The 25,618-nt window shown below is 33.9% G+C and overlaps 1 protein-coding gene across 1 annotated transcript; it reads right to left on the reverse strand.

Annotated features, from left to right (window-relative positions):
• Positions 1-234: 234 nt before the first annotated feature.
• LOC105458748 (T-box transcription factor TBX3-like) lies at positions 235-17,816 on the reverse strand. The gene is made up of 5 exons (XM_011704268.1): positions 17,312-17,816; positions 14,637-14,778; positions 4,898-5,201; positions 1,782-1,928; positions 235-1,253 (listed from the first exon to the last, which is right to left on the reverse strand). Exons 1-5 carry the CDS (start codon positions 17,418-17,420, stop codon positions 612-614), a joined length of 1,344 nt encoding a protein of 447 aa, XP_011702570.1. The 5' UTR covers positions 17,421-17,816; the 3' UTR covers positions 235-611.
• Between the last annotated feature and the right edge of the window lie 7,802 nt (positions 17,817-25,618).

Raw genomic sequence — 25,618 nt, forward strand, 5'->3', positions numbered from 1 at the left:
AACCATTTATAGGGGACATTTACAAAGTATTTATTCATGCAACAATCTTTGGTGCATCATGTAGAAACGTTTATGAATCTTTAAAATAGCTTAATCAGCATCCTAATTATCTTTGTCTCATAAAATTTATTATTATTTGACATATTATTTGATACATACATATCAAATGTATTATAAATTTTATGAGAGATATTTATGATGTAAAAATGGTTTTCATATTATTTGGATTTTTTTAAATGTTAATTTTAAGCTAAAAATTCATAAAACGTTTATATATGATGTGCATATATATATATATGTATGTACATAACACACGAATGAAGAATAAGATTACGCGCGTAAGTAATTATGAAAATAATAAATATAAAAATACGCAAATATGTATATATATAACTTTGATATTATTTATCCTTTATCATTTATAAGATGATAATTTTAAAATCCTCAGTCTTCAGTCGATTACTCGCACGTATTATTCTCCATACCACGAAACATTTATTGCAACGAAGTCGCGAGTTAAAAATAAAAAACAGCGTTCGCATGTGTCACAGCCACCATAGGTGCGTACAGGGGAGCAAGCTGTCAACACTGTTGCGTTCGTTCTAGCTTTATTATTCATTACACCTGAATAAAGGATAGTACCGAAAAGCATTGAAGTGCTCCCTGACAGCATTCCACATGGAATGGTTATAATTACTGAACGCGTAATCGTTAAATCTCATATAGCTTTGTATATTGTCCGTACACATATATGGCAACGTATTACCGTAATGCAGGGAATGGTAATACAGAGAAGGCGGCCGATTGTAAGGTGACAGCGGTACCACTTGCCTATGCGACGGTCGGTCCACCCAGGGTCTGTGGAGGAGCGCCTCGTTGTGATCGTTCTCGGTATTCAACGGCGATCCGGCATTCGACAGTCGATTCACGACGTGCGATACCGGCGAGTCCGGGACGATTGACCTGGCGTTGCTGTCCGTGTTATTCCTTTCGACCGCGAGTCTCTTCGCCGACTCCTGCGTCGAGTTCTCCGCGCTGCTCACGCTGCCCCGTCCGCTCGAGGCCGGGGTCGATTCGGAGTCGGAGAACGATCCGGAGGGGCTGCCCCCCTCGTCGCTCGTCTCGCGGCTGGAACCCCCTTGAGCATGCTGATCGGTCTGTTGATACTTGCGTTTGAACCGCGACTGTCCCGTCTCGCGGAAACCCTTCGCGAATGGATTGTGGTCGATCTTCAACTTCGTGATGTTCTCGTTCTGCAAAAAGATCGCAAACGAAGGTGTTTCCGTTAGATGTTTGCCACGGAGAAACTACGCGACTATTCTACAAATATAATGTGCCTCGAAACGAGACATTTTTTATAGATGTGAAAAAAAGTAATAAAAAATATATAACAACAATAGATAAAAAGACAGAATAAGTATAATATGTAATAATTAAAATAACCTTACGATTCGACTATTTTTTACATATGAAGATCAAATATTTCATTCTCAGTTCTATTTTAATTGGTTGTTTGAAACAAACCAAAGAATTTTTTATTATTCAAAAGAGTTTAGGTTCCCTCCCCTCAACAAAAAAAAATAGTTCGTCGATTATAATCTCGTGCAAACTCAAATACTTGAAAAATTATATTATGAACAACTACAACGTCTTCCAACTCGATATAAGATCGCAAAGGATTAAATTCATACAGTTCTAAATTCAGACAGTTCTTAAAACGATGAATGTCACAAAACTAAAACAAAATATCAAACATATCGTTTTTATTTTATATTACGTACTTGATATGCTGTTACCGCGATAAATTCCGTTTCCTTGAAAATAAACGACGCGGCAGGATTAGAGAAAAGCTCATTGAGGTTCGTCGCGTTGCTGCAACGGATTATCCAGATTTTAGGAACGTACTTGTGCATCGATGCTAATATCACCTGTAAAATAAATTTTTTTTTAAATTAGTATAATTTTTTTAAAAATATATATGTAACTAAGATGTAACTTTCGATTTTGCATTGCTAAGACTAAAATTAGGATTTAAAAAATTTATTGAACCTTTATTAAACATTATTAAATCAATATCTTATAAGATATTATTTTCACATCTGTTACGTTTCGTTTGAGCGATACAATTAAATAAAAATCATCAATTAAAAAATATCAAAATCTAAACAAATCATAAAGTTTGTAAATGGATTTCGCTTTTTATACAAATTTCTTATTTTTGAATGTTAATTACAAAAAAAAGGATCGCTGTTACAGTATCTGCATCGCGAAAGACGAGCCCAAAGGGGAGAAGAGAGAGAAGCACGAAAGAAGAGACTCTTTCTGTTAGTTGCGTATGCGGATGGGGGGGCGGCGGAGGGACGGAAAGGGGGTGGGACGAAGCGCCGGGAATTTTATTAAATTCGTAATTAGTTTGAGGAACCGGGTAAAAGGAGCGCCGCTTTTTCGAGATAAGTTGGCGCCTCACTAAAGAGGCCGACGGTAGACACAGACGCGATTCCCGAAAACCAGACTAAGCCCTGCAACCTTCCCGGAATCACATGTCTCTGTGCCACCGAGGATCTCTCGTACGAATCTAGAGCGAGATGCACCACTTCAATGCGCGATCTGGTAGTCATTACGGCCGATTTCAAGCGGTATATTTATACTTCGCATGAAGCTTTTATCATGAAAACGGGCGTAATATTAAAAATTAAACAAATAATCAAGCAGTAAAACTATAATAAGTTTTGTATGTGAAAGCTGTCTCAAATTCATCTATTTTTCTTTTAATTGCACAATATTTATTGACTAAAAATATCTGCTTAGTGACATTTTTGTTTGCTAAATATTTAACAAGAATATTAATTTCTTAATTATATATTTTTTAAATTTAAAAAAATTTTTTTAATGTTACATATTTCGATAATCATATATAGAATAAATTTTGTTTGAAATTGACTGAGAAGAAAAATTTCAAAAGCGCCCGCGCTGAGAAGCGGAGATTAGATTCAAAATTCTAAAACTCAGAATCGCTTATAATTGAAAATCTTGACATTTCTACGACATGCGGTCGTAATCGCCTTTCTGATAGCCCTCTTTATTATCCTTTCTGATTGCCTTCATAATCCTTTCTGATTAGATGCCTTAGATTATAGATAGATTAGGGGGAGATTAGATAGAGCTTCTTAAACCAGATCTGATCCCGCCCGTTTTCCCATAGTTAAAGGGAAAGGTGACGAAATTGATAAACGCGTGACAATGCGAATCTCTTGTTTGTCGCCGCCGTTTCAGCCGCGGACCTTTGTGGATTATCGTGACGCTTTTTCGTGCATGAATCAGCACGAATGGACAATAATGAGGGGCAAAAGTGCCGCCGTGCTCTTCTGCGGGTCCTTTTTGCCGTCGACAAAGGCAGAAGAGAACCGTAAAACGGCGTCCTTAACACCAACGGCGACGGCGGCAGCTAGGAACTCAGTCGGCTCGTAAACAAACTCACTCTCGTTCAGGCCTAACGGGAAAGGGAGGTATATCGATTACAGGGTGTCGTGAAGCGTGTTAATCTGCGTTCCTTATAGACGCTGGATCGACCGTCGGCGCGGCGTGCCGCGCCGCACCGTCTTGAGTAGCTTAAGACTCCTCCGGAAAATGCATCGCTGATCTTTTCTTTCTCAGAAATTTCTTTAATCCTCGACCACAAGACCACGCTTTCGCCTCCGAGCGAATTTTGTGAGAGAATAATCGGAATACCCGCAAAAATATCAGGAGCCTTCGAAAATATTCTTCATATATACCGAATCAATATATTATTTTCTTAATGAAATAGAAATAATTAAATCTTGTATTTATTAAAGTGAGAAGAAATTCACATTCAATGCTTTATTGATATTAAGAAAAAATTAATGCTTCTTTACACCGATTATTCAAAGGACACAGATTACTGTATCACATTTTTATTTATTATTTGATATATCTAAAGAAAATAGGAAGAATAAAAATTAGAAAGAAAACAGAAGATATTATATCGCAAAAAAAAAATAAAAATAAAAATTGTAGAAAATCACATTCGATGTTTTACGATCATCTGAAATAATTCGTAACATCTTTGTCTTATGAGTAACTATATTAACTGAGTGTTAAAAAAGAAAATTCAAAATTAAATTAAAGACAAAGTGCGTTGATACTCCCTCATGCAACAAATGGGAGAAAATGTACCAAGATCGAAATAACGAAGATGGGAGCGAGGAAAGAGGAAATATGGATTTTTTTTTAAATTAATTTAAGGCTGTCAAAACATCGAAGAATCGGATAAATGAGAGGCAACCATTAAATTGGCCATAAATCTTCTCTTTCTATTTTCTCCAAGGGAAGAATTGTCTTATATCTTTCGTCTGTAACGCGTTATTTCTCTAATAGATTTCGAGTATCATTTTACAAAGCTTTATGATTTTATCGAGCAAGCTATTAATAATTCATAATTTTTGTTCTCTATGTTACAGTATATAATGTTTACTAAAAAATAAAACAATTAAATTAATTATTTATTAAAAAGAAATTATTTTTGAAAAATAAATATTTATATATTTTATATATTTATTTTTAACAAACAATTTATATTTTATTTACTCTTTGTTGTTTTAAATATAAATTATATAGAAAGAAGCTTTTTAGAAGAGTAATTATTACAGTAACACAGAAATATTACATGGAACATAAAATATTTAAATAATTTTAATTGTACAGAAGAAGCACAAATAAACTAACTATAATATCTGCTCAGACATATGTGCTTTCGTATTTACAAACCTAGCATACATTGTGAATTAATTACAATAATATATTGTACAATATAATATATTTATAATAATATATTATATTGTACAATAATTACAATAATTTAGTTAGCGTAATTACTTACGTTATTACTCTTGTCGTTGACGTTGTTCGTGAGCTTTAATCTGTTGAAGTGGATCGGATTGTCCATCCAATGATCGCCTATCGCGGGACTATCGGGATGCATATATATCCGACGGTCAAAGTTGTGCTGTGGATCCGCCGGTCCCGCCAAGCTCCAACCACCCATATTGCTGTTCCTGTTCTCGTTCTCGTATCCGCAGTACTTGTGCCGTTGATTCGATGCCAGTGCTACCTCCAGGAGAACATAATAAGTCTCACGCTTTTGCAAACCGCTTACGCTTAATTGAACGGACGGGAACATGCGTCTGTAAAAGATAAAAAAAGAGATTTCCATTAATCATCGTTGGATAACAATGATACTCATTGTCAGTGTTGAGCTTCACAAATTTCAAAATTTCTCTCTAAACTGCAAGTTTCGAGTACCTGAAAAAATCTGTCGAAGACGACATAATCCTTCTTTACATATAATGTAAGGAGGAACTTTGTAGTACCTATGTCTTCTTTTCATGGATAACACGGAAATTTAAAGAAAGTGGACTATATATCGTTTCTTTAGATACGGTGCGTTTGAAATGAAAGTTGACTGCTGTCTGCGAAATTATCAGCAGATCAGCCTCTAAGACGGTACTAAACGGCTTCTAGAATTACTAGAACAGCATCGTAATTTAATCCCTGATTTCTATCATTCTTTCCCCACAATGCGGAAATAAAGAAAAGAACGGCTCAGAAAATTACAAGCTATTTGTGAGCCCTTACCAGTCCCACAAATTAGTGAACTCTCCTAGTTGAAATTAATAACATATTTTTGCTTTTTTAACATCCCAACAAGGGCCATTCTAATAATAACCACTGTTGGGATAGAAAATTACAGTAACATCTGCAAAAATAATTTATGGCAACTCGCAAAAAATTATTATAATTCTTTCTAATTATATTATTAATATAAATACACTGTTGAGATCATTTCGATAACATATGAAGCAATACCCTTGAAGCTAATTTAATGTAAAAAAACACAAATTAAATATATTATTTTTTTAATTTTAAAATGATTGATTTTTTAAAAGAGTTTTCAAATCAAAAAGTTTTATTCCATACATTCAAAGCATCTTTTCATGCAGAATTATCGGTTATGCCAGTTACAGAACACTATATATAGCAGGTACAGGAACATTTGTTTGGAAATCTTTACTTTGACTAATTATGATTTATGTGACAGGAAAAGCATAAATTTTAATTGAAAAGACAGCAATATAGTTTGACATTGGGGATGGCATCTAAAGTCACGTTAAGATTATCTTCATTCTTTTAATACTATAATTATCCAGCTGATTTCGTTATAAGCTGTGAAAAGCTCAAAGTCGAAGAAATGCGCAACTGTTTAATAAACAGCAAAGTTAGATACAAAATAAATTATATTAAAAAAAAAAATAAATTGTATATTATATTAAAGTATCTAATAATAATAATTTCAGATGAAATAAATAAAAGTGTCATTCATAGACCGAAATTCATAAATCTGTTTCTTGATCAATTCTTGATCGATTAAAAAAAATTGATGAAATATGTATATTTTTGCTGGAATTATGTTAACAAAATATGGATGGGATCCCTGGAATGCGTATTTAGGCAAAAAAGAAATGTGTACACCTAAGGTGTACCTATTCTATATTGGATCTATAAGATAACTCAGTCTAGACAATTTTATCACACAAATATTTAGAAAAAGTATTTTCGATCAGAATGTTACAAGTCATGCATAATGAAGATTCATGAATAGTATCGAGCGAATAGTGATTTTGTGAATTATCTAACAACGGCACGGAGATAGCGCGCGATTAGAGATAACGCATGTGCGTAGCCATTTTGTAAATGACTTTTTGCCTCAGTGGAGAAAATTTAACGCCATTGAAAAGAGATCTCATTTTCGTGCAGGTATAAGTATTCGCACTCTTCCTCGAAGGAACAAAGGCCCTCGGAGGCTTCGTTATAGTCATTAACGTGCCGGCGACGGATGGGCGTCGCCGAGAGGACGACGGCGCGGGCGTCAAATCCGCTCCTGTTACTACGCAGGACTCCCAGGCCTCTCTCACCCTCGTCAACTAGTTTTTCCGGCTGCGCAAATATTTCTACGAAAGGTCAAATCGAGCCGCGCCGACCACCGCCGTCCCGCCTTGCCTGCCTAATTGCGGTTTTCCTCCGCGGTACATTTCGCGTTCGGCCTCTCGTATCGAGTCGACGACGCGGCGGGCCAACAAAGGACTTGCCTGTAGCCTGTACACGTCTGGTCCCCGCCTGCTCTTCTCGTTGTTGCATTGTCAATACATTAGCAGGTATAAAGAGACGGTAAAGCTCCGAGAGGAGCGTCAGGTAACGGTGGAAAGCGATAACACAAAATTCCGAGTCCTAAACCTTGATTTATAAATTATCGAGGATAGCAACTATATTTTTTTTTCATGCTTTCGAGGTGTATTGTTATAGAAATTTCGTTTTCCTTTAGATATCATTATTGATATACAGGTACCAAAGACACTTGTCGCTAAATGGAAAGCATTCACATATCGTGATGTATATTCAAATCTCGTTATTCTATTTTACGTGAAGTGATTCTTTTGTTTCTTATTAATTGAAAATTTGATCACAATCATAATCGCGGTCGAACGAAAAGAACGATGAATAAAATGGGCCGATTTTCGTTCAAAAAGTATAATAAAATTATACATGTAATTTTATAGTTTTTAAGCTGTTGTGAATACGACTGTACTGTAACTGTTGTGGTACTTAGTTTTATTTATCTAAGGCCATGGGAAAGTCGTCAAAATCATCTTAAAATCGATCATCTTAAAAGAATCGAAAATAAGTTCCTCCCTTAGAATAATACAGTTTGTAACATTTTGTTCCAATTATTTAATTAATTGTATTAGAATTTATTTTTATAATTTTTTAAATTATTTAGCAAAAAAAATGTTTCAATGTTGATTTGGCAAAAAGTATGTATTCCAGCGTATTTCTAGTATACGCATACTTCTGAGGCAGAACGTCACATACGCGCTTGTCATCGGCTCGATTAGATGTAATGCTTCTGAAGTATTTAATTTTGATATGTTTTCGCAATTTTTAGTAAAAATTTTTAGCTGTAGAAATAAATTATAACAAATAATTAAATAATTCAAATAAAATGTTATTATTCAAATTATCAAAAGAAAAGAGAAATATTTCAAATATTTTTAAATGCTCATTTTCTCGGGTTTAAATAAATAAATAAAACTGGTGCATCATATTCAGCAACTCAAAAATTATGAAATTACATGTATAATTTACACTTTTTAGGCAAAAAGCAGCCTATTTTACTCATCGTCCTTTTTCGAAAAGCGATAGGTAGGTCGCGTTCGCGCGCTATCGCGACCGCGGCCGTCGGATGCTCGTGCCGCTGCGACAGACGCGTCTGGTTTAAGGAGCCTCTCGTAATTACGGCAGCGACGAGATAACGTCTGCAGTGGTGTGATATAACGCCGCATCTCGGTGGCACGAGCTCTGGCCTCATGTTCTATTCCGCTGATTGCCAGGCCACTTAAAAGTCGCGTGGGTTATCTTCTCATATGAGAAGCACACGCGTACGCGTCTGTTCGACATACCCCCAACATGTAATAAAAACGGCAATGTATACGTAGACGTGTTTGTTGTGTAAACACATATGCACACGTATCCTCGAGGAAACGACGAAAGTTTGGCTCGATCAAAAATCGTGCTGTACTTCTATTTCCCGATTTTTCATATTTCTATTAAATTTTAACCTTTTTTATTTGTTAAAATATATCATGAAAATAATCTACGCTACTTTTTAAGATTTGCTTTTTTTTCAATGACTAATCAATAATGTTTTGTGTTTCTTGAAACTTCCGCAATGTGGATCTTTGAAGACATAGTCGAGTTTTTGATAAAAAATTTGGAAATTTTCGTGTTTTATATGTTTTTAACGCTAATTAATAAATATATAAAGATTTTGTTTAAGATATATATTCTTTTACATAATTTCTTCGCTGATACAATATAGATTTCTTTATACTCAATAAATCTTATACGTATCTCATTTAACACTTATTTTGATGAAAAAATTAAATTTAATCATTAATCTGTAAAAAGTTTTATTGTCTTCTTTCTCGAATAAGATTTTTTCAAATTTCTTACTGAAAAAAATCTTCATTTGTTTAAATATATTCAAATAATTCAAATTTTTGGACTAAATATTATTAGACTAAATTTTTTCCGAAGTACATATCACGTATTATGGTTTAAAAAATTCTTTTTTTTATATACTTATTTTAAATTTACTTATAAATTTTTAATCGAAATCACAGTTTTTCAACGACTTTACTTCTGATTCGATTATATTAAAAATAAGTAAAATACAATCCGATTTTTATGATAGTAAAAACTTGTCAAATTCATAAGTATACAAAATTTTTTTCAGATTATTTTACACAGTTGGGAAAAATTTGACTCTCACAGCTCCTCCAGATTGCTAACAAAAAGTGCAAAATTATATGTTGCCGACAAAGGTTTAATTTATGATCATTTTAAATGATTTCTTGGAAAAAAGAGAAACTTTTTCTCAAACAAAAGAGTGTAAAAGATTTTTGAAAAAACCCGTACAAATTGCAAGCTTCATCATAGCTTCCTCAAAAAGAAACTTCTAACAATAGGATATAACGATAGTTTTAGTTTCTTGACAGCCGAACTATTCAAGTCAAGGAAAATTCAAAAGCCAGAAACATGTCAATATATCATTTATCTTTAGTTTTTTTAATCATTTTTATACTTCAACTCTTTATAATTTAACCCTTTGCCGGTCACAAAAAAGGACTATCTCTCAAAGGGCTACATTTTTCGTTTTGCTTCATTATCGCGTTCATTGTTGAGCGTTCTAGGAACCAAGAAAATCGATTGTGTCGCACGGGAGCCAATATTTAAACGAGGAAAAAATCTGAATGCATTTGAAAGCACGGTATGCGTGCCACGGGGATAATTATCTATGCTATAGAATACAAAAAATATCGTGCGAGCATTCGCAAGTTCTGGTGCGAGAATCATGATTGAGAAAGAGGGAGAAAGAGACAGCGAAAGGGAGCACGTGGTCGGCACGTGTACGAATAGAGAAACGCCGGAAGAGACACGAACGAAGAGATAGACACCTTCGCCGCTATTGTTGTTGAGTAAGACCGCCCTGGCGAAGATAAACATGTGTCCGAACTTTTTTTTCTTGCTCGGAACCCCGATCATCCGTTTATGATCCGTCAGCCCGTTAAAAGTACATACGATCGATGGTCATCCTGCGTCGTTCAGCGGAGACTAGGTGGTCCAATGCCACGTAATCAGATATTCGACGTATATAGTATTACAAAGATGGACTTGCCTTCCGTGGAAGAGACCCAGGAAATACGATTTTTTTTTTTTTTTTTGGAAAATGCGATTCCTCGAAATAAGAAAATAACACGCAAATAAAATATCCTTTATATTTGGTTGAATGTGCAAAACCGATTTGCAAGAAAGTGCAAAAAAATCACTTAAAACATATAAAGAAAATAAACATGTAAAAAGTAAAATATAAAATAAATTAAAACACTCTACGTGAATAAATTGTGTAAACTAAAATATCATAAACTAAATAAACTGCATAATGTAAATAATATGACTCCTAATTCCGAAAAAAAATTCAGATTCGTATAATGCAAAACTCGTTAGCATCAACGGTATTTTTATTACAGAAGAAATGCCTACAATCAAAAAATCTATTCTTAAAACCGTCACTGGATATATATAATTCTAGAAAGCATCCGACATATTATTTATTAAAAATCACGCTACACGTGAAAGGAAGGAAAATCAAATTTTCCCTCGTAAATCTTCGCGCTTTATGTGTAAAAGTCATGTGTGTCGTCGAAAGTAGAGAGTTTTCTAACAACGTCCTGAAACATAAACGGCTACAAATCTCTCCATGCCCTTCCTCCCTTCCTCCCTTCCTTTCTTCCTTCCTTCCGTCCTTTCGGTTTTCACGCCCACGCGACACCGATATAACACGAAAACGTGACGCGTGATATCACGCCCGTTATAGCATTATCTACTTAAAGCCACGCAAATTTCCACGTACGCTTATCGACCATTTAACCGCCCCGAGTGCACCCAGTTTGGGAAGAAATTATCCAATAGCTTCCGGCGAAAGCTTCGGTCGGTCGGAAACGGACGTGACAAACGCGATGTCCTTCTACACGTTTGGCCGTAACGCGTTTATAACGCGCGTCGAATTACGACCATTTTGTTTCTAAAAGAATGAATAACGCATTTTTAGCCGGTTATAAAAGACCTACCGACCCCCAAGCGAGACGAGCGATAAATCTTAAGGACATGTTGCAGCGCATCTTTTGCGCGACAAAAACACTCTCTATGAGATTAATCGCTGGACTTGTCGTCACTCAAAAACGCTTCGTCTATCTTGTTAGAATGATCCTATCGCATATAAGTAAAATTATCGTAATATACGTCATCAGATCGAATTTCGGGAGCGACGGAAACGAAAAGACTTATATCGGGACGCTTAAATACCCACGAGATTATTGTTTTCTTTTAGGCGAAAACGGAATTCATTCGATCACATAATTTTGGAACAATCGGAACGTTCAGGAAGAAATCATTCTCGCTAAATCATTCTTGTTAAGATTCAATTGTTTAAAAAGAAACAAAGTGTTGTAACGTTTGTGTAACCTTAATTATATATTAAAATCATGACATATATATAGAAAAATATAAGACGTAAGTAAATCGATTAATCACAATCAAGCAGCAAAGCAAGTAGGAAATAAAAAACATTTGCCTAGACCAGGGGAACAGAAAAACATAAACGATAAGCAAATAATTATTTTTTATTTGCTACTGCTTATTGCTTTCTCTAGCAAAAATAAAGATTTGAGCGTAAGTCGAAAGAGAAAATGACAGCTAGAAACGTAAGCGAAGCTTCTGAAAGGCAAAATTTGAAAGAAGCGTAAGTTTCAATAATTTTGACATGTCTAATTTCATTTGGATTTCAAATTCAAACTTAATTTGCAATATTTTAAAAATTTTGAATAGAATAGAATATTTATTTCTTCTAATATAGCATTTCTATAACTAAAGAGGCTTTACACTTTCTCCACGCACATTCATGCACATTGTCCTTTTTGGCATTTCAAAATTCAACCATTTACCTATCTATATTATTGTGTTTACAATATTTTGCACATTATCCTATTTTACACAGCCTTTTACTTCTAAGCATGTCTAAACCTTATCTTTACATTTATCTTCTTCAAACTCATGTTCCATTCTCTAATATTTTCGCATTCTTCATACCATTATCTCCTCGTATACTTAAAATCTTAACTCAAATTCTTCCATTCTTAATTTTTCTTTTAACTTTTTATCTTAGCACTCCAAGCCTTCGGCTATGTTTATTCTATATGTTACAATCCTAACTTTCCTATCCTATATTTTCCTATTAAAAAAAATTTTTTTTTTACAACTTTCAATAAATCCCATCTTAATAATGGGATTACATAATTTCCTAATCTTGGATTAAATATACTAACAGTTTTACTAAATATTTCTTAATGTTTAATCCGTTAATTCGATAAATAGTTAGTTTTTATTGCGTAAACGATTATTATCTCTGGGATAATTTTTATACCCCAATTAAAAGTCACTATTGTTAACTACATATTGATATATTATTAATTGATCTATAATTTACTAATATATATATTTAGATTTGAGAAATCATTATATATAGATTTACTTAATATTTTATTTATAAAAATAAGAAAGAATAAATATTTCTTAATATTTGATTTAAAAAATAAGAAAGATATGAATATTTCAACCAATAAAGAAAAACAGCTACTAAATACTTTTTCTTTAAAATGATTAAAAACTACTAAATCTTATTAAAAAAGTTTAACTATGCCTTCATTTTTTTACTATTAAGATGAAAAAAGTTATTTGAAGAGTTATCTGAGGTTATCTACATCCGATTTAAATCTTAGCCAATCCCTAAAATACGTTTTTCAAAATCTTATCGAATTCTAATTTTTATCGCAATTGATATTTATAGTTAAAAATTGTTTTTTTCGATGGTAGGTAGTCTGAGTTAAGATATCTCAAAAAAATATAAAAATAGAAATAAAAAAGTGGCTCCTACTTTTTTGCTAATCCACTAATAAATGATTAATAAATAATTTTATTCATCTTTTTGGATAGAATAAATCGATAAACTTATTATTTCTATAATAATTGTATCAATTTATTTTATTAAAAAAATAAACAAAATCATTTATTAGTTAAATAAATCACTTACTTGTTTTTATCTCCAACTTTAATTCTAATTTTATATCTGTTTTTTCAGATATCTTATCGTCTAGATTTTCGGAAAAAACTTCTTCTACTCCTAAATACCACATCTGCAGTCTAAAAATTTTCTTAAAATCCGACTTAAAGATTTAAAATAGAAAAACGTGTAGAGTTCACCTGAGATTTAATGTGTCAGAATGCCGGCATTAAATACCTGCGAAAAACGCTACCACAATGGAAAGGACGATTCGGCAGCTCGTTAAAAACGATTGATGGTTGCCGCGTGTCAACCAAGAAAAAACTTTAAGTGGTTCATAGGTGGTCGTTAGATAGGTAGGTATAGGTAGGTAGGCGACAAGGTGACCGTACAAAAATGTAAAAACTTTCTATCTTCCGTAAGAAAAAAAATTTTTTTTTAAAAAAAGCTTTCTCTTAAAACGAAAGACGCGACGAATGTCTTCGCGATCTCGAGATATCTGATATATTCCATTCCGGGAAGTTTTCCGGGAAAGAATTTTTCGACCGCATTTTTCCTGTTCGGGTCAGCACCATCGCAAATCAGCGATAAGGGACATGGTGCTCTCGTATTGCATTTTTTTTTGCAGAATCCTCGCAGCAGGATCCGTTGTTTCCTGAGAGGTAACTCGCGACGCAATGGCTTCGAGAGCGCCGGCGTGGCGCCCGACTAAGCAGTAGGCCTCCGGTTGCCAGACAGTGGGGGAGTGGCAACGGCGGCGCGACGTCTCTTCGGCTTCGTCACTTTTCACGGGCGCCGAGAAAAGAAGAAGTCTCAAGGGAAGTATCTTGTCTCGCTCCCTCATCAACCCTCGTGCTCTCCAACCGAAGGCACGCGGGCGCCACCGCTACCGCGCCACTCAGACGCGTCATAAACACGCGCGGCACATATGAATAATTATTCTTATATGACTGTTATAATTGAATCTTGATACCGCCAGTCACGTTTTCGTCGACGATCCATTTTATCCTGATTCATTATATTAAATTTCGAGATTTCTTTGCTTTACTGACCGTGAGAGGAAAATATTACGACATTTGAAGGATTATTATGATTACGCATCGCGAGAGATTTGTCACCGCGTTATTTTATCATTCGGTTTCGTTTGCAACGTTTGAGTTGTGATTATTTCTTTTTTATTACAATTATCTTATTGATTTCTAGTTGTTGAGCATTGTTCAAGAATACATTCTAAGAATTTATAAATAATATAAGAAAAATATAAGAAATGATATAAAAAATATATAATAATTTTGAATACGTAATATATAAAAAATATATAATATATACTTTGATGTATCTACTTTAGAAAAAAAAAACAGCAATGAAGACACATAAAAGTACTCACCGGCCCGACTTCGTAATTATCATCTCGGTTTGGTGCTGATGAAATTGCTGCCAAAGATTTACATTAACCAGTTCCGCATTGACACCGGACAACAATGGGGGTTGAAAGAGCCATTCGCTCTCTCTTGAATTCATCCTCTCATCTGCAAATTAATAGCATGATGATTAATTAACGATTAATAATACAAAAAAGGATATAAAAAATGTTCCATTATTAAAGCATCACACTTTGAGGATAATTCAGCATTAAAAGACAAATTCAACCTTGTTAATTACCAAATTACGGATATTTTTGCAATTAAATAATGATAAATTAAACATTATTTGTGTAAATGTCAGCTGTCAATATCAAGATATTTTATAAGCGCTCATTTTCTTATAGAGATTATTGGACTATGATTATATATATTATACATGGATAGATAACAAGATATAGATTACAGTATAAAATGGATAATATGTGGAAAAATTATGTATGATACACGGATAAATTATAGATAATAGGGAAAATAAGGGAAAATATATATTATTGATAATATGGTAAAAAAAATATATATATATCATTAATAATATAATAAAAAATATATATATTATAGATAATATAGACAATGATAAGATACAACATTTTTAAAATTTTTTATTTAACAGTTAAGCAATGGAAGCGCACGCACAATCCAAGCATGTGTTTCACAGTGATATGTGTCTCTCGCTGCTGGAAAATGCTCTTTGTTTTTCTCGAAATTTTGGCTTGAATGCGCGTGCATTTCTGTGGTTTATTAACTGTTGAATAAAAAATTAAAAAAATATTGTGTCTTATCATTGTCTATAATATATATATATATATTTTATACATAGTGAATCTCTCTCATTTTATACTTATTTAACATTGACAAACAACATGGATAATAATTCACTGTGTTATACCATGCAGTGTTATCTGTGTATCCAAATACCCTGAAAAAAATATGATGGAAAATGTCCAGAGAGAGATGTACGAAAAAGGGAATGTAACAAAAATGAATAAATATTATAAGATTGAGAGTTCTAGAATTCTTTTTAATATACCGATGACCGCGTTCGCCACTATCTTACGCGACACGAATTGCCAATAGGCACACAGGCGGCATTTCTTCTGAGAAGGCGACGCTGTCTGACAATGAGGGTGAATAGGAAAATATTAGTGTGGATGAAGTAACAGAAATAGCGTAGCCAGCGGGGGTTACCCTTACAGCGTTTCACGTCAACCATCGCACTTGTCTCGTGGCATTATGGATACAATCGTGTCCGGCACCCGTAAACCGCACTAAAAAGCCATTCTGCAGTAGGTAGATAACAATTGTTCGCCCCGAAGGTCGCGGTCTCCTTTCATCTCTTTCGTCGAATAATCAATGCAGTGTCCAATGTAGGTTACATTACACGGGATATTTGGTGATCGACAGTGATACAAGGTGGCCCCGGAAGAACCCGGTCTCCTCATTAGGGTGCAAATCGATTCGTCACAGCGATCTTTCCTTCTAGACCGCTCGGATTTCACAAATTTTCACAGGCAAAAAATTCGCATACGAGACGTTTATGATCGTTTGATCATGAAAACTATTTTTTCTCCGTGAAACAGATGCCTTTTCGAATGGAAAATTTATAACTTCACCGTCACGCTAAGGACTTTCAAATTAAAAACAATACAATTGTTCCGATAATGTAACGACAGCGTGCCTACATCAATTTTGAAAAAAGAAAAGAAAATGAAGCCGAAAGACTGAATCGAGTGAAAGATTGTCAGTCGTGAATTATATCTGAGAAATTTTTACATTTTACATCGAATCGATATTAACAGATCTCTTCCAACTTAAAAATTCATTGGAATTTAATCATCGCCTTCAAGACTTTCGATAAAGACAATATAATTATTCCAATTATACAACGATAATATATATCTAATTTAATTTTAAGGAAAAAATAAAAATAAAATATTAAAGATCTCAAATGAAAGATTATTAGTTGCAAATTATGTCTGAAAAATTTTTTTACACGTACGTTATATCAGATCGGTATTAATAGATTTCCGTCCAAATTAAGAATTCATTATAACTTAATCGTCTCGCTAAGGACTTTCGATAAAAACAATATAATTATTCCGACAACGACAATATGTCCAAATTAATTTTAAGGAAAACATTGAGAAGAAGTGAAATTAAAAAACTGAAGATCTCGAGTGAGGGATTATTGGTCACAAATTATATTTGAAAAATTTTTTGCGTGTTACATAGAAAACCAATAATAATAGATGTCTTCCAAATTAAAAATTCATTATAATCGCCGCGCTAAGGATTTTTCAGTAAAAGCAATTTAATTCTTTCGATAATATAATGATCTAAATATAGAGCAATCAATAAATAAGTTTTGAAGAAAAAATGAAGAGAAACTAAGGGTAGAAAACTGAATTGAGTGGGAGATTGCAGTCGTGAATTATATTTTAAAAATTTTTACACGTTACATCGGATCAATATCATAAACTGAAGTTTCTGACATTGGAGTATCATATACGCCGCTAATTGTGTCGAAAACTCAAAATCACCGTAAACACAAACCGCTAACCTTCACCCGTGAGGCCGTCTTCGTCACATCGTCGACTATAAAACGAATTGAAATTTATGCTGGAAATAATTCAATACGTACCTAAGTTACGCTGTAGAGCGATCGGTGACGAGTGCTGCATCAAGAGTGGCGACAGTTGCAGTTTCAATTCCAGGGGCATCAGAGAAATGTTACTCAGATCCTGGAACATTTCCGCACAGGACCGACAGTTTTTATCACTTCCTCAATTGTCGAATGTCAGTGCGAGGCAACGCGGAAATCTTCCGAACGAACTGCTTGAAGTCACGTGCACCCTTCTACGATCGTGAAATAGAACTGAGGCGACTGATTCTTTCTTGGCCCAGAAATCGGTGCAGTCCACCACGGGTCCAACTACGATGGCATGGAGCTCGCTCGCTCGTTGGTTGAACGCGGCCGCCCTCAGGGCTCAGGCATCGTCGCACCGCCTACGCACACTTGATTGGCTGCGGTTTCACTATCTCGACAACAAGTGGTGAAGGGAGTTCGTGGATCCAGAACGCGCCAAAAGTCGCATGTCGCCCCTGCATGTCGCCTCTCGGGGCGACAAACATAACACTCTGAAAGAGAAAGGGAGAGAAAAGAGTGAGAGTTAAAGGAGAAGGTAAGGCAACGTGATACGTCACACAAATTTCATTTTTCCGATCTCTTCGACGAACGGTCACTGATAACTGCTATTTGACTAAATCTTTACTTTCCAATGGATATCATATAATTCTACATTTAAATTCTTACAATTCCATGCATGAAAAACCTATTAAAAGATTTTTGGCACGTTTAGATATTTATTTAAACAAAAAATAATATATTAAATGTGGTAATATATAGACTTCACGTCTAGATATTTAATATTTTATTTTAAATATTTTAATTCTTTCCCTATAAACGTCTTACGCTATATTTAATATGTAGATATTGTAGATATGCTTATAAGAAAAAAAATTATGTTTTTAAAAAATAAATTTAATTTAAAAGCATTCGTTACTCAATCTTAAAAATTTATTTATTTAATTATATATTATGTATATAAATTTCACTAATAATAAAGCGCGATATTCTGTTTAGTAATACAGAATTAACAGTGCCATCAGCAGGCGTCAATTCCACGCGTACCAGCGACTGCAAGTCGTCGCGAAAAATTGACAAGTGCATCTAATGACTGTGTTAAGATCGTTATCGCCGCTTCCACCAGACACCGACCCTGCACGGATTTGTATCGCGTGTTCCCGGGGGCCTCGTCATACGTTCCCGTTATGAGTATCGTGCACGAGGCAGAACATGAAATTGTCACCACAAATTACAGAATCCGGCTGGCAGACAGACGACCGTAAATGCCGCGGTTTGTTCTTGAGTCAAGATGAGGGGAAGAGGATAAAATCACACAACACACTTTACTTACAGAATTCTTCGTATCGTGTCGATAGCAACAAAGTTTTATTTAACCTATCAAAATCTTAAATCTTTTATATTCAACGAAATGATTCGAGATATAAAATATTTCTTTAAATATTTTATTTTAATTTTAATAGCGGTTTCTCAAGTTCCTTTCGATTCAAAATTATATATGTAGATACATATTTTATATATGTATATAATAAAATGTAGTTATATATATATATATATTTCACACAAAATTTATTATACATATTTTATATACATTATTATTTATTTATTATACATTATTATATACATATATGAAATATTAATAACATATATTTATATAATACGTATTATTCTATACGCATGTGTGTGAGTATTTAAGAAAATTTTATTATTTTAGATAAAAATTTTAGAATTATTATAAAAGAACTCGACTTAATCGTCGTATTTGTTATAGAAAGAGCATCAATTAAACTCTGACGATCTTCGAATTCGACGCAACCGCAGCCCTTAATCTTATTTGCGTCGTTTGGTAAATGTATGTTTGAGATCTTCATACCTGTGAAGAAATTTGCCAGGTCTGTTCCGTATACGTCGTATGGCAAATTTCTTATGCAGACATAAGGAGGATTTATAGGAATATTTTCTTCATCAATCCCTGGTTATCGTGCAGCCTTTGGAGCAGTCGGCAATGTTGCCGACGATATAACCGGATCTTTGCTGCTGCTTTATGAAAATCCTTTATAATCATCCTCTACATCATCAGCCCAATTAGACGATTTTAGCGGTACATTAGGAGTCGGTCCGTTTCCGTCAGTCAGAAATGACCACAAGTCGACAGTCACCCCTTTCCTCTTCTTGTTCTTTTTGCATAGTACTAACGTTTGAGAAATCCACGGAATTACGTGCCAGGCCGTCTACGTCCAGGTCTACGTGCACCACTCAATATTTTAAAGATCCAAAGCATTTTTTACTTGTTATTAACTTGTTAGCAGAATTATATATATTGTTATATATTATTTATTTTTATAACTAACCTGAAGTTAGAATATGTGAAGGATCCTGCGACAGTATTTATATAAGTGATTATCTTAATTCTTTATCTTATTTTCTCACATGTTTCACATGTGTCTAGATACGGATGAATATTCTGTAGTGAAGGTAAGACAAATATAAAATGATTGATTATGTAAATTATGTGAAAAATTATCAATTAGCTCTCATTTATAACATCGAGGTATTATACATTGATTAATTAATATAAAATAATCAATTTATACCACAGCCATAATGATAAAGCATTTCTCTGTATTTGTTAAAAATTTTTATAAAATATCATATGTTGCATTCAAAAAGAAGATCTGTTGATTTTAAGTTTATTATTTTAAGTTTTCGAAGATTCGTATTCATCATGTAATTAAATGCTTAATATGCTTAATAAAACAAGACTTCGCTTTAATGTAAAACATTGATATAAAACATTCGAAATGCAAACCGTTTCGAAATAGGAAACTTATGCATTTTTATTTTTTAACCTAAAAGTTTCTTTTTTATTGTTTTGTACTCATTCTTTGGGTTTTTCCCATCATAAAACTTTCACCAAAATTTTTTCTTAATCTCTTTTGTTCTTGTATTCTTATTATATCTTGCATTCTGTATTATATCTTATATTCTTTCTTATATTATTCGCTTTCTTTTTTAACGCCATTTTCTCTAGTAACTCAAATATATATAGTAACACATAAAATTAAGTTATCGTTAGGTATTGTGTATAACGGACCGTCGGCAATCTTCAACGCGCACTTTTTTTGCCTTTAACTGTGACTCGTCAATTTAATTTCTAGTGTGTATCGCAATCAAATTTTACAACTTATTATTAAATTTTAACCTTGATTTTTTGAGCTGATAAAAATTATCAGTGAAAACTATTTAGTTTTTTTTCAAGAAAAAATATTAGAAGAAAGAGAGAAAGAGAAAAAGATAAAGCGTTTATTAATATTTAAGGACCAAAGGCAATTTAATAATTCGATTTTTAACATTTAATTCGAAATGAGTATCCGGCTATACCAATGCATTGATATAATGGATTAAATATAAGATTGGACTCTGCGAATATTGGAAAAAAGAAAGAAAGAAAGAGAGAACGATAAAGCATTTAATAATATTTAAGGACCAAAGAAAAATTCGAGGACAATTTAATAATTCAATTTTTAACGTTTAATTTGAAATGGATGTTCCAGTTATCAATGCATCGACAGACGGATAAGATCGAACTCTGTGAATACCAATCAAAATATGTCAATTAACAATAGTCGCAGTAAGCTCAACCGTGAGAATCCGCGATTAAGGCGGTCGCGTGCGAACTAATTTTTTCACAATTATCACGTATTTCATTCGAAATCCAGGATGTTTAGTTCTTTTAAACAAGCAACGAAACTGGTGGCATTTTCTCTAACGGGCTGTGTAGCACTCGTATAAGATATGTCTTCTCGCTTCCAACTGTGGAAGCCAGTCGGGATTTGAAGTGTAAACAGGGAAGAAGTACACACTCACCCCCGGGCGAGTGGAAGCGAATGGAAGTCTCGGGATGCCGCATTTCGTCCACCACTGTTTATACATTCCTAACGGAAGTTTTGTCAAATCACTTGGTAGATATCTCCGCGAGTCGCCAGTAGTTCTTGGTAAAGAAAGAGGGAAAAAGAAGAATAGATTCCGAATTATTCTCTTTAACAGGTAAAACATATTTTTCCTCGGCGTCTCGTTCGAGACGATATGAAAGTCAAAAATACGCGACGTTAGGGATTGGAAAGTCGAGGAAATATTAAAATAACGATAATCGTCACTATCGTCAGACGGTTTTTTTTTTTGTTAAGAACAACATCCAATTTGTCGGAGAAATATAAAACGTTTTCGAAAGAAGCCTTTCGATACTTTGATAAGATGACAATGATCTGTACTTGTATGTGATTATACGGATAAGTTTACAAGCTACCACATTCCCGAATTTTACACTGTTTTAATATAATAGTTAATAATATTAATAGTTTTAATAATATTCCATGCAACTACAATAATGTATATACTTACATATCTTTTGTGTGATTCATCGATCCTTTCTTAATTATTCATACGATTGTCAATTATCTAGTCCCCTATGTATCACTATTATTTTCTCATGCTAATGCTTAATTAAATAATATAATACTTATCTTTCACATCTAATTATATTAGTTAGATTCGAAAGATAAGCCTCTCAATTATTAATCCTTTAGATAGCCGTTGAGAATATCTCAAAAATTCTTCCAGTGAATAACATTTCTTTCCTTTCCACATTTTATCTCGTTTTCGCTCATCACGTGCGAGAGTTTAAATCAAAGGGATTTCAGACTCTCTTTTGAATGTAAATTTTATAAAGATCAATATGGCAGTCAACCATACGATGTTACTTTGGATAATAGAAAAAAATCATACTTATAATTAGCAAGACAATAGACAAATACAACATAAGTTCTCAGGACCTAATCTTGCAGCAAGATTAAACAAAAAATATTGTCGAATTATTGACATATGCGTTGGCAAGGGCGCTTTTGTTATTTCAGGACAAATCAAGCTAAACATATATCGTTGAACCGTTTGTGTAGATAAGCGGGGATGCGTATGAAATGCCATACCACTGAAATTGGTAAGAGGTGCGCCTTCTCATACTGCTACGAATAGGTATAAATAAATAACGAATAATAAATAGTGAGTACAAAAAAGTAACAGGAAATCCTATTCTATTTAGCGATTATTGATATTGCGACTATCATGTCTGTGATTTAGATTTAAATAAACTTTTTAGGCTACATCTCTAAAGGTAATTCGTTATGTCTATATACGTATTAGACTAAGAGAGTTCTATTAAATTTATTTCTCCAGATAGTCCCATGAGTAATTTTGAAACCAACATTGCTGCAACGTTAAATATATTATGCGTATGATGATTATAATGTTCGGAAGTATCAGATTCGTACGTCGAAAGCGTGCAATGTATTTTGTTAAAAAAAAAAATCTGACTAAAAATGAGCAAAAGAAAGATAACACATATAAAGAATTATACACATGTAATAATTTCAAAAATATGCATATTCTTAAAAAAAAAAACAGATATATAGAGTTATTTTATATAACGCCAACTATTATATATAGCGTTATTTCTTGTAAAAAACTGAATTTTTACTTTTTTTTAATTTTGTAATCTAGATCTGTGTGTATTATCTTGCATTTGAATTTTATTGCAGACCTGCTATTAATTGTATTTGTTTTATGCTTATCCAGTTCATGAGAAGATGTCATCCTAATTAATAAATAACGATTTCTATTCATCTATCTATACACGTATATTATCTATCTATAATATCTATCTATTTATACATGTATATTTATTCAATTGCTACAATACTTTAACGCCACGTGCTTTCGAAGTCATAATTTTTGTCACGATCGTAGCAGATAAAGATCGATCAACGTGCTACAACGGAAACCTCCGAGGCGGGAAAGGGTCGCCTTAATACCTTCGCGAGAGATCACGCAGGGGATATAAAGCGTCGCTTCCGGACGCAGTAAAGCGAGAGTTTTCGCGCGTGGGCGACGGCAATGCTTTGAAGTGCGACGGCGGAACTGCATAACGTGCAGCTGCGGGCCACGTCCCTGTGTCCTCGCGGATTGTTCCTTTCTTCTTTCTTATTTTGTACGGCGGCGCGAGGCGATTGCGCGACGTGCTGCCGCGACGTCGGGATAACATTTCGACGCTGGGTAGCTGTATTTCCGGCGCGGCGCGCGATACGTATACGATCTCTGCGATTTCAAAGAAATTTCTCTGGTATCACGTAATTGTTATATATATATCGCGTATCCGCTTTCTAAAGATAAGCAGGAATTCATCGTTTGACATAGCGTTTCTATGCTTAAGGAAATCGACCACTACAACGATCGTTGTTAGTAAAATCATGTTAATGCGTAATAATGTAAATACGCAACTCGCTTCAGAGAAACTGAGCGAGCTCATTGATTGCGCGTATCTAAAACGGCATTCTGCCGATTGTATCATTTTTAATTAGACGTAATGAAAAACAAAGTAATTAAATATAAATTAATAAAGTAGTAATAAAAGTAATAAAATATGTGCGAAATTCTGCGCGCGATGCTGCAGTTTATAACTTTATAAATGTAAGTTTATTATGCATCCATCGACTTTTCGCAAGAAAAAAAATTTTTGTATACATATTTCGGCTGTTTTCCTTTTAGGGAACACACAAATCAACACAGATTAACACACTCGAGTACACTCCAAACCCTTATATCGTATGTATATAGTCAAACGAAATGCTGGGAGCAAATTTGCGAATTCATTCTAATAATTATTCAGTTAGACAAAACACCCTCCGACTCTCGAAGAATCGGAAAGTGTCGAATGAATTTGAACGAAATTATCAATGGAAAGTGATGTGTGTCGATTTGTCAAATGTGTCGATTGTGCTTTTTAAAAGGAAAGTAGCCTTTGTTAACTAATAATAATAAATAATAATCAATCTTTTTTTTTTTTTTTCAAGAAAATAGAAATAAAATCTGTCCATTTTGAGCGCATTCTATTTATATCACATACATTCGTGGTGTACATAACTAATGCATGTAAAATTATCTTTAAAATGTGATAAGAAAAAATAAAAGTCATCAGTAGGACTATTTGCTAAAATAACAAAAAAATTCTCTTTTTCAATGCGTAAGTAATAATAGATCACTAATGTCGCATTTCTTTATTCGTTATAATTTGTCTTTCTTTTTATATAACTGTCTTTCTTTCTCTTTATAATCTTATATCTATATTTTCCCCAATGCAGATTAACTTCAATTTCGGTTTAATTTACTCTTCACCTTTTTCCAGTTTTAAGAAATAGGAAAAAAGATGAAGAGCAAGTTGAACCATCGACGATTAATACTTCGTCGTTGATCACGTAAAACGATTGTATTTGTTATCCTCGACACAGTCAAAATAATTGGTAATGTCGTCTTTAATTACCCCCGGGCCTCAGATGAAATTTCATCGCGCGTGAAACTTTAGTTTTTCATTAGTTCACAAAGGAAAAGATTCGTGATCGATTTCTACGATTGGGTTTTCCTTCAAGAGGAAGTCGGGAAGTCTGTTCTTGAAAAATTATGGATTGAAAGTAAAGGATTTCCCGTCCCAAGAAGGATATATAAATAATAGAGACACACTTCAATAGAATGTTACTTTGTTGCGAGAGACCTAATTGCACAATACAAAAATTTAGAAAGCACGACGAGATGCCTATCCCGAACAATATTCTCGTTTACGAAATGTCGTACGCAAATTTATCGTAGAATCGTGAAGATTACTTTTTCTGAAAAATTTGTAAAACAGAGGAAAAGTCTAATTAACGTCGACCAGGATTTGATCGCGCAACCTGCTCATAATGTATACGCCACTTATAACGAGAAGGAAACCGAGCTGCGTGATCCGTCGTGTGTTTACGGAAATCCCGGGCCATGTGAAACAGCTGAAGCTAAACGCACGACTAGGTCGCGAGTGGAGTGTTCCTCCTTGCTCGAAAAACACGAAGTGAAGTGTTACTTCTGGTCCATCATATCCACTGCCTCCGTTTTGCTCGCGTCTCTCTTATGTTCGTTCGAACGGAGCGTCGTAGCGCCGAGACGAAGTGCGCGATTTTCGGCTCTATTCAGGGAGAGAACAATTGCCGGTAACTGCGTCGCGTATAAGTAAATCACGGGCGCGATCGTAGAAATCATATAAAAGTACAAAATCCTGCGATTGTCCATCACGTTTTTTTTTTATTTTTTTATTTATTTTTTTAAGTGAATGCAAAGTTATTAGAATTATGCGAAAATCGGTAAATGCGGAGCCACACGTTATTTTACGGAGCCTGTACCGGAGAACACTTCAATGATGGGACCAAAGAGTATCACGACATT

Source organism: Wasmannia auropunctata, unplaced genomic scaffold (genome assembly GCF_000956235.1).
Source record: "Wasmannia auropunctata unplaced genomic scaffold, wasmannia.A_1.0 LD334341.1, whole genome shotgun sequence".
Taxonomy (NCBI): domain Eukaryota; kingdom Metazoa; phylum Arthropoda; class Insecta; order Hymenoptera; family Formicidae; genus Wasmannia; species Wasmannia auropunctata.